Source organism: Poecilia latipinna, unplaced genomic scaffold (assembly GCF_001443285.1).
Source record: "Poecilia latipinna isolate Pla-1442-1.1 unplaced genomic scaffold, P_latipinna-1.0 Scaffold1650, whole genome shotgun sequence".
Classification (NCBI taxonomy): domain Eukaryota; kingdom Metazoa; phylum Chordata; class Actinopteri; order Cyprinodontiformes; family Poeciliidae; genus Poecilia; species Poecilia latipinna.
This window is the reverse complement of record NW_015114266.1, coordinates 35,882-47,217: the sequence shown is the minus strand read 5'-3', so window position 1 is coordinate 47,217 and position 11,336 is coordinate 35,882. Positions and strand designations below refer to the sequence as shown.

At 37.5% G+C, this 11,336-nt stretch overlaps 1 protein-coding gene across 1 annotated transcript in view; it reads right to left on the bottom strand.

Moving 5' to 3' along the window:
- LOC106964281 (cubilin-like) overlaps positions 1–11,336 on the bottom strand; it is a gene marked incomplete at its 5' end in the record, with an annotated part of 55,953 nt that overhangs the window by 10,992 nt on the left and 33,625 nt on the right. The window contains 5 exons of the mRNA XM_015059693.1: positions 2,516–2,697; positions 2,807–2,951; positions 5,478–5,686; positions 5,943–6,105; positions 8,566–8,765. Coding sequence (XP_014915179.1) covers positions 2,516–2,697; positions 2,807–2,951; positions 5,478–5,686; positions 5,943–6,105; positions 8,566–8,765 — 899 coding nt within the window. The remainder of the gene's footprint in view (positions 1–2,515; positions 2,698–2,806; positions 2,952–5,477; positions 5,687–5,942; positions 6,106–8,565; positions 8,766–11,336) is intronic.

Below are 11,336 nucleotides of genomic sequence, written 5' to 3'. Positions count from 1 at the left end.
GTGTCATGTCAGTCTTATTCAACCCCCTTCAAATAAAGTGTTACCCATGTCTTCCGTCTCTGTACACAATTTCATGTTGATTAGGTAAAAGGGGTCAGATAGAGACCACTCAGTAAAACATGACACTTCCTGTTCTCAGGGGGCGTGGCCTAAGTGATGTCATCATTTGACCATTGGGTATTGTAGGGGACCCGAAGATGATCAATCACTGAAAGTTTGGTGCCTCTGTGAGTGTTAGAATTATTATGTTTGTTATTCTTACATTTGTAATTTTATGTTACTAGTTGTTTTTCTATTTAGAGGTTCAGTGTTCTAATTTGTTAAAACTGTGAAGACATAGTTAAACTTTCCTTAACCTCAAGCATGTTTTACAGATGGTGACTTAGATCTTCCTGGGATACTCCTGAGCTGTAAACCTGTCTGTGTGTTAATTTAGTTTCTGTGTGACCCCCTTCTTTGTTTCCAATTTAGCACCCTGCTGTGAAGATAGGATGTTGTTTTCACCCCACCACATACCTTTTTACCCCCTCTTCTTGCGAATAAAAGAGACAAACAAACTGAAGGTTTTCAGAACACATGGTGAGCAGCTTGGAGAAGCAGTTCACTGTGTTTTCTCTTTCTGCAGAAGTTTGGTTGAAAATCATATACTTCTCTCTCTTGCTCTCGATGAAGGCAGACGCTTTTTTCCTCTGCTCCCTCCCTGCCCTTGCCTGCCCTGCTTGCTGATTTTGTCTTTTTCCATATTTTTGGAGCCTTTCTTTGCACATCATCCAAATCTACAAATTATGGATCTGGTCAACCGATCTCTCAATGCAATTGATCAAATTTACGACGAGAAGTCTGGGCACAGGAGAGCCCTCTTGTCCTGCAGGGACACACCCAGTAGGATTCACCCTGGATTTATTTATGATAACAGGATTTCTGCTGTGTGGAGCTTGTGGATTCCTGAAATAGCGAACACTCGGACTGTTGGCGTGGACAGAGACGAGGACTCTAAAACTCACTAACAGGATGGAATCGATCTAGGAGAAGCTGCTAGATTCGACTCACTGGAACAACCAAAGTAATTTGTATGATTGGGAACTGAGATGTATCAGAGAGACTTTAGGGAAGATTGAAATTTAGAATCTTCCTGACCTAAGACATTCTGTTTCTGAATTGGCTTTTCCCGTGTGGCCTTGGTAGGGCTGCATATTTCCAATCTCCTTGAAGATATGTGAACACAATGCTCTTCCCTCCTCACCCCCTTCTGTTTCCATGGAGCTGTGGAGCTGAGCGCTTCCAAGGACATTCCTCGATAATAAACACCTCCATCGAACTTTGCCAGGAGTGTCAGAGACATCATTCCATGGCCCTTTGACGTTACCGCCTTCACTCGTGTCTTTGTTTTGCCCATTGTTTTGTCTGAATGTTGCCATCTGCCCTAATGTGTCCTTTCCTCTTTTTCCTTTGGTTTGTTATTTTGTTTGCATTTCCTTTTAACTCATGTAAAGCACTATGAATGGCCTTGTTGCTGAAAATGTGCTATATAAATAAAATTACCGTACCTTACCTTATACGTTGTCTGTGGTTCTGCTTTTATGTAGGTTTGAGAAAATACCTATCACTGAGTGTATGTGTAGAAGATAACAGTTTTGTGTTTCATTTCAGCATGCATGAAAAGTCAGTTTTTTTTTATAACTTTTTTCGACCATGCCTTATGAACAAACTGACCCAAGTTTGAACCTGATTGATCGAAATTCCTATAATTCGCATTTGATTGAAATTCCAGTTCAATCAAATGCGAAGGCTGTAAATGGCAAAAGTGGCTTGAAAATCAGAACTTCAATCCAAAATGGCAGACTTCCTGTTTGATGTGCACTATGACATTAATAGAGTTTTCTGTGCATCTTGGGGAGTGCTACAAGGGTTCCAAGTTTCATGCCTCTACGATGAAGTAACGTCAATGCGGAGGGTCTTTTGAAAGTTGCCAGGTAGCGCTGTTGAGCCGTTTCTTGTGCCATTTTTATGACAACCTTAAAATACCTAACTTTCACACATACTTGATGCATCCGCCAAGTTTGGAGAGTTTTTGAATATGGTAGGGCCCTCAAAAAGGGAATTTATTTGACGGAAGAATCGTAATAAAAAAAAGAAACAGAACAATTACAATAGGCCTTCATAGTGCTTTCGCTCTTGGGCCTAATAATTTATTAACCCCAAAGGGAAATTAAATAAAATCATTGGTTTCTGGTGGGTACAATATTTGTTTTCTAACAATTTTCCAGCATTCTCTACGTGTGGCCAATAGGCAACTTTATGTACATAAATCCTTTGTAAGGCCAATCAGCCTATAATTAAAAAATAAATTGTGAACTGAAGTGATGACACTGCTTAGCCTTCCTGGAAAAGTTTATTCTATATTGAACCAAGAGGAACAAGATGGAGTCTAACCACATCCATCTATACTTAAATACAATCACAAATGCAATTTGAAGAAGACCACAGGTGCAAACTAAGAATGGAAAATGTTTACCTCTAGGTAGTCAAAGTTACAGCTGCTTTGACTCTCCACATCAAAGTTGTTAAAGAAGAAAGAGATAGAGCTGTTTTGTGGCGCCTTCAGAATTATGACACAATCCATGTTGTGGGGGTAGATTTCAGGCCATCCTGGGCTCTTTAGGTAGCCATATTCCTGTTCATGTAGTCGACTACAGTCTGAAAATCAACACAAACATCTTAGAGCACAATTCAGAAACCAAGTTATATTAAAAAAAAGTAACTGTTCAAGATAAACAGTTAAAGAACATTTTGTTCCGATACCCACTGGCAATTTCATAGCTGAAACTGAGGCCATTTCCTGTCAGGAAGGCATCAGATTTGAAGTACACAAGGACTGTCCTGCTGTTACTGTAAAAGTCTGGTGGATGGTCATCTGAAGCACAGAACTTATGTGACTGTCCATAGTCTCCCTGGAAACACAAAGAACTTGGTTCAGCTGGAAAGTGCAATAACTAACAAGTGCAGGTGTAGTTTAGGTTACTAGTGGAAAAACTGGTAGTACAATTCAAACAGCACAACTTTAACAGGAGCAGTCTTTAATAAATCTGAGAAATATGTGAATTTTGAGTTATTTACAGACCCTGAAAGAGTGAATTCTCAACTTTTCAATGATGTCAAACAAATTGAAATAAGAAAAAAGGATATGCTCATTAGGCCTGTCACGATGACAAATTTCGCTGGATGATAAATTGTTCCAGAAGTTATTGCGATAAATAATAATATTGTTGTTTGGGACTATTTTTAAGTAACACAACAGTAATGGCACAAATAATAATGCAATAAAACCTTCTAAAATATCAATAAACTTTAAATTCTAATGAACATTTAACACTGGAAATGGAAGCCATTTTAAATATCCAAAATAATAAAACAACAAATAAAATGAATTTTGACGTCTTTGTAAACAAAATTGTCCTTCAAAAACTGTGCTAGTTGAGACCAAAGTGCCAAAATGAAGATATTTATTATCAAAAAAGAGATAAACGATAAATCATGCCAATTCAAATGACTGAGTTTGTTTCAATTTATCATGTGATTAATTGATTTATTTGTTACTGTGACAGGCCTAATGGCCATTTGAATGCTGGCACTCAGAAAGCCATTTTCTGAGGAAACAGCTCTAAACGTTTCTCCCCAAACCTGTAGAGCATCTAGGAGGGCAGGGATTGCTTAACAAAGGCTTGTGAACCATCATAACTATCAGCAGGTGTGACTTGTCTTATCTAGTTAGAAATATCTATATTTTTTCCATTCCATTTTCCAACAAATCTGTGAGTTTCTGTCGTGTTAGCCTTTGTCATGGAGTCATCTGTGAACACTGAGCTCTTGTGGAATGCTGTACTCAGAACACAGACATTTGATGATTGTTATGAGGTTTTACTAAAAAAAGTTGTTATTTTGTGTGGCATTTGCAAGTCCTCCTCATAATTTTCTTGAGGTACTCCTGCTTCGTCCCACAGCCCCAAACAGCCATGCCACTTAAACTGGAGACTATATGTTATTTCTATTGAGCAGCAGTAGATTCAGTTACTCACTAATGTCTTTCAACACAGTTGTAAACATTATGTTTCAGTAACAAACCAAATTAGAGGCACTTTTTAGACATTGTCTAAAAATGTGCTGTATTTGTCTTGGATACCAGATACTCATGTCTGACATATAAATGTATCCCAATGATTTTTCTTCAACTGTCCAACAGTCAAGTGAATTATTTCAGGGCATCTGCAAAATAAGTAATTGTTACAAGTCCCGGGTGTCAGAACTGCTGTAACAGAGTTGACACAATCTGAAGAGAAAATAAACAAGGAGTCAGCAAGGACGAGCAGCGCTGCTGTTGACATCCAGATTGCGTTTGAGACAAACCGGAAGTCCATCCCAAAACCAACCTGAAAGCAACGCCCCCCACAGGAGGTGGGGACCACTCCTGTCCCCACCTCAGGAAAGCACTATAAATACAGACAGATTAACATGCCGAACTGCAAATGATAAAAAAATAAAAAATACTGTGGTGGCATTTTTAGGTGCACCACATAATGTTACATTGGATGGGAAGTAAGTACAATATACCTTCATAAGAAGGTGTGAGGACTAGCTTTTCTGTGGATAGCCCACCTTTATCTCACTTCAACCTTCAGATTGTCTTTAAAACAAGGGATACTATTTAAGTTACTCTGTATCTGCTTGTTGTTATGGAAATATGGAGAAATAATTCATTCATTGAATTCTTAAAAACACATCTCAATACAAATTCTTAGTTTCCTCTAACCATAAAAAGCCAGTTAATATAGACTCAGAGTGACGAGAATCTGGAAGAAAATCTGTGGATGGACCTAAGATTAGGGTGATAGAAAGGAGGCCTTCCAACCTCAAAGACTCAGACTCAGAGCTCATCACCAAAAATAAGTTGACAAACTAATATAGCATCAATAATCAGAAAAGTCTGATTACTATAATGCCATTAAAGATTGGCTATGGATTATTGAGGGGATAAATAATTTTAACATGCCATTTTTATTTATAAAATTTAAAGAGAAACTAATTCTGCTTTCACATTATTTTATTATCTTTTATTAGTTGAATTAAATAACTTAAAATCTAACTCTAAATGAGATGTGAATAGTTTAGAGTTTAAAATGGTCACCAGCTGCATCCATCCCTCTTTGTGCCGTTTCAGAATCGGGGAACCATGTTTGTTGTCATTAACGTGGTGATTTAGGACAATGTCTCCACACAGACATTTCTGTTAGGCTCAAAGTTAAACTGAGAACTTTAAAAATAGTTTTTTATCAACTTGATAATTCAGCTTTGTAAACATTTGAAATTCTATGTCTGTATTTTTATATTTCTGTAAAGAAACCAATTTCCTTGTATACACAAAGGCTGTTTTTATTTTCTGTAGTCCAGCAAATTTTGATCTTGCTCTTGTTTTTACTAACCAAAGGCCAATCATTAATCTCCAGGTAATTGGTTGAGCAACTTTGACTTGGATCCAGGACAAATGTCTGGACTGACACTTTAATGGTTTCTAGTGGTGGAGAGTCAATGATCCACCGACAGTAGGTGTAAGGAGGATAAGCGTTGGGGAAGGACGGTGAAGTCAAAGTCTGCTTTGCAGTCGTAGCATTCAGAGTCCCGCCACACAGCACTGAAGAGAGACAGACACAGAGGGGAGTTGTAGAGTTGAACATCAACAGAATACAATGACAAGAAGAAAAAAACGTCAATTTTATATTTTACTGGAATGATCATTAAATGGGTTTTCTTCTCCACCAAACCAAAGAACCCAAATTAAACACTAATGTTTTTTTAATTTGAGATAATGCTGCTGGAAATAAAAAGGTGAATTTATTTTAAGAAGTCCCAGGTGTAACAGTGGAAGAAGAGACAAGAGATGTTCTTACATGGTACTGCTCTGTAGGTTGCATTGAATCCTTGCTTCTGGACAGAGCTGTCAGAGACAAAGCGAATCGTCAAGAAGTTTCCACTTGACAAGAAGTAGGCAGGAATGGAGCTTCCACAGTATGTCCCAACTAGAGGAAAGTTCATATTGTCTCCATCGTATATCTGGTGGAGATAAAGACACATTCAGAACATTATCAGAACACAACAAGTCCATATTGTAATACATCAAAATGAGATTTATTGGCATTCTGTTAGGTTGCGATAGATCCAAAACTAGGGGATGGAATAAGTACCTCCTTCATACTGCCGAAATATATGGACTTTTATGAAACTGATGGGTGTCTTCAAGATAAAACCCTAAGGCTACATTATCAATATGATGATGTTTTGTCATAGTGGGCTTGGTTTCTGCACAAAAATGTAGGCATTTGGAAACATTTGGAAAAGGTTAGTAAAAACTCACTCATTGATTTGACAGAGCTAAGACATTCAACATATGTTCCTTGCATGAAGCCTAAAAATGTTGACCCAAATTTACAGTTCTAGATGAAAGCATGTAGTTTGTAACTCATGGTAGTAGTAGCAGCTGTCTCTGTCCAAACATTTTGAAAGTTGGCATACTGTTCAGACATAAAACACAATAAATATCATTCCAATTTTAGTTCTCTTTTAGGCTTAATAAAGTAATAATTAAATATGCTAAGCAAGATGGGCAGTTTTATTTTGAAAAAATCTCTGTGGCAGAGTGTGGCAGACAGACATTCAGGCAGTTTTTTGACATAATGGTCATTTGTGAATAAGGGCAGTTTTATGTAAAAAAAAAAAAAAAAAAAAAAAAAAACTTTTAGAATTTTTTTTAGCTTTATTTATAATGTTATCCCCTCACCCAAAACATACAGACTGTTTCCATGATTATTTCATGCATGTTGGAGAAATCCTTTAATCTCCTGTGGCAACCATTTAGCTGTGCAAACGATTGGGGGAACCGGCACTGCCTTCAAGGTTCAGCTTGTCCTCAGGGCTGCAGCTTCCAAGCTTCTGAGCTTCTGCATTATGGAGCAGCTCTTCCAAGACTCCCCCACTCAGCTCCTTTAGACCAGCCAGCAGCAATTAGCAAACACCTGCTGGAACCGCACATCTGCTGAGCTCATTATGTGAGCTACTTCTCAGTGCAACACTGATAAAAATGTTATTTATGAGGAGCCATGTTGTGATGACTTCCTGAAGGTGGAGAGTCAGAAAGAGTAGGAGTTTCTGAAAGAGCCAGGATTGCTAAATATTCAGAAATTTAGCAAATTTCAGAATATATGTCACTATTACTAACATTGTAAAAGTTAAGGTTAATTTCTTATACACAAGCCACTGAGTGTAGAGATTTTATTGTGGACTTATATTATTCCACATATGGACATGACAATGTGCGGATATTTTCAGAATTTTATGATAAAGTTTGAATTTTTTATGATTTTTGGGTTTTAGTTGGGTATCATCGGAGTGATGCTAACAATTTCATTGAAAAAGCATTTGATCCAGGGACGTGGACTCCTTAACCCAGTGATAACATCTCACATTCCTTTGTAGCAAATAAATGCAATGTTTATCTGTCATTTTTCCAAAACAGAATGAATGCAATTTACAGTTGTCCGACTACCATCACCATTGTTTCAACCTCCCCAGATCCACTCCCTTCCCTCTCTTCTGTCCCTCCTCTTCCCCGCAGCACTCAGTGCCTGTCTCGGTCCTCTCCCGTTTCCCTAGAGGAGCTGTCCAAACTCATTGCAGACATACAATGCTCTACTTGTCCTGTGGACTCCATCCCATCCTTCTTTCCTCAGATTTCACCTCAGCATTCTCCTTCTCTTAGATTTCACTGCAGCCTTTGACACCATCAGACACATGATTCTCTCTTGCTTATGATCCTCCCTCATCATCACCAGCACTGGCCTCTTCTGGTTTCCCGTTTGTTCACATCTCACAAATGGGGAACGATTAATCAGTATCAATAACCTCATCCACTGCTCTTGTATCATAGTTGTTCCACTACTCTTCTGTACATCCTGTACATGCTCCTCCACGTTTACATCTGCAGCCACAATCTCCAATTCCACCTTTATGCTGATGATGTCCAGCTCTCCTCAAACTCAAGCGTGACAAATCAAACATCATCAGCCCCAAAGAATAATAATCAAATTTATTTGTAAAGCCGTTTGTATGTTCAATTGAAACCTCAAAGGGCACATTCACACACTGATGATGGCAAGCTACTGGATTGTAGCTACAGCTGCCCAGGGGCAGGCTGCAAATTTTGCACCATCAGTCCTTCTGACCAACACCAGCAGGCAAGGTGGGTGAAGAGTCATGCACATGGACACAAACAACAAAGGTGGGTGGACCAGGAATCGAACCGATGATCCACGGTGACTGCGAACTCGTCCGCAGTCACCACTGCCACTCCTATGATGCCACTGCATGATGGTAAGTTTTGAATTTGGGTCTGCATTGGAAAAACTTTGAAATCAGGTTTTGTTTTTGTTTTCTCATGGAATAAGTCTTGTATAGCACTCTATGCAGTACAGGCCATTTACCATGTTAAACATTGAAATAACAGGAATAACTCATTACCTTGACATAGTCATAGCGACAAGTAGAGGAGCTCTCAAGGTCAAAGGAGCTGAAGGTGAGATTGATGGCTTTGTTCACAGGCATCTCAATGGTCCAAACACAGTTCATCCTGGGCTCATAACGTCCATCCAGGTTTGGGTCTGGTGAGCCCAACATGCCCATCGGCATGGAGAGGTAACCCCCACATCCTTGTGCTGGACCTGCAGAAATTCACAACTAAACAAATGATATGGCACTGGCTCTCATTGGCAATGTCCAAAAACATTGTGCACTGATATAGAAAGACCCATCCACCCATCCATCCATAGAGAAAGTTTTGAACATTTGTACAACTGATTTCTGTTTTTAAAATAAAATATGAACTAATAACACCATATTTATTAATGCATATTGTTGATGATGTAGGCAGAAAAAAATACATTTGATGAGAATAAGCACTTCAGCTTAAAAATATTGTTCACCATGGAAAAAGCTAGGCCAAACACCTTATGTACATATAATTTATAATGTAAAAATGTCTTTACTATTGAATTTATGTACAGCTAAACAAAATGTATAAAATTATTTTAGGTTTGCAAGACTTAAATCACACATTACTTCATTTGTTTCTATACTTTGCAATAATTTCTTTGTTGGGCAGCAAGGTATTCCATAATGCATTGTGCCACCAGCAGCAGTGACTAATTAAACCGCTTTTTTATTTGTCACAAATTTTAGTTTTAAGATGTTTAAAGCAAAAATGTAGACTCCAAAGCTTGATCCATACAGTCAGTTAATCAAGAATGAAGAAACTTTCAGAGCAGCGCTTATTGACTAGTTTTTTTGCATTTATGTTTGAAATTGCACCATGAGTGAGATGTATGCTTTTTTCATGACCCCACTTTGCCTGATGATGTAACCTTGCAAATGGTTGTGTTTATTTAGTGAAAAAAGTGAACAGACTATTACTGCTTTCCATATTTTCTAACAAAGTTTGAGTAGAGCAACAAGTAAAAAGCAGCATCAGAGCCAGGGACTTAAAAAGGCTCAACAGCCTGATACTAGTTTCATTCCAGGGACGACTGTGGAATCGCAGGAGATGATTATGCAAAGAAGGATTCTCCATAGGATCAAGAAAATTATGAACAACCCTGACCATCCTGTCACAAGACTGTCTTGGGAAGGCAGAGCATCTTCAGTCAGAGCCATCTTCAGATTGAGTGCAGGACAGACTGCTGCAGAAGATATTTCCTGCCACCAGCCGTCATGATCTTCAATAACTCTTTGAAGAATCTTAATTAATGAGTTACAACAATATTTAGTTTCCCTTTGGGATTAATAAAGTATTTTTGAATTTCAAAGAAGTATTAAGTTTTAGAAACTTGATTTTTTTAGAGCCATTGAGTTTGCATAATTTCTTTTTAGTAAATTAAATTCCTACATTATAAAAGTTTAGTAATTTATACAAAGTTTAATTTTACTTAATCTACTTGACAAAATTAAGTTCACTTTACTTGAATTTTATGTTTCATACAAAGAAATAAGTACTTTAAACAAATATCAGTCTTGCTTGATTAACAAATAAATTATGCAAATAGATGCCTTAATTCTTTAAAGTAGATAGAACAGATGTAAATATAGCCTAATAATGCGTTAAATGCTATCTTAGGGTGTTTTCACACCTGATTGTCCGATTGGGAGTCAACATTGCAATGCTTGTTTGATTTTCAGCTGGTGCAGTTCACTTTCACACTGCATTGTGGCAAACGATCCAAACAAATGGAAAACCCCCCACACTCTTCTCCTGTGGTGGCGCTGCACCAAGAACTACTGAAGGAATCAACACAAAACCTCTGAAGAAGACCAGCACAACTTCCTTCTCCACAAAACATAAGCCATAATGGAGTTATCTCCCATCTTCACATACTGTTTTCTGCATCAGTTCAGATCTGCTCCCTGAATTCCATAACATTCAAATTTTTTAATTAAGATAACATGATTTATTATATCAAAAACTTTCTTTAGATCTTTACCCCTACAGCTAATGTCTTACTGTCTGTTGCACTGGTAATTTCTTCTACTAAGTCAGTTATGGCTAGCAATGTTGACCAATTGGCTCTGAATTCATATTGATCACTGCTAATTAGTGAATGTTTGTCTATGAATTTCTCTAGTCTCTTCTTAAGAAGTTTTTCTAGAATTTTAGAGAACTGAGGGAGAAGAGATGCAGCCCTATATCTCTTCTCTTTGCCATTTGATCTTTGCTATTTTCATTTGGAATGTTGGAAAATTGTCCCATTTGGAATGATAAATTACAAATTTAAGTTAATGGTTTAGAGATTCCCTCAGTTACCCTTTTAATTGTGTTCATGTCTTGATCATCACAGTCAGTGGATGGTTTACTTTTTACATTTATTCATAATACCAATGATTTCTGTCTCTTGTATGGGGATAAAATATATCGAATCTATGAAAAAGAAATTGCTTAACAAATCATTTGATCTGGATGGCATTAAATTGGCCTCCAATAATAAAGTAATAAATCTCTGTGTTATTTTTGACCAGGATATATAATTTAAATCCTATATTCAACTAATGTCTAGGTTTTCTCTTCTCATCTCAGGAACAATATTAGAAATATCTTGGAGTGACGCTTAAACACTAGACCATGCATTTGTTACTTCAAGTGTAGGCTACTGAAATTCTTTACCGTCAAAAAGTCCACAAAATACAACGAAAAGCTTTCAAAAGTTATGATTAAAATTAAAGAGAGAAATCATATTTCTCCTATT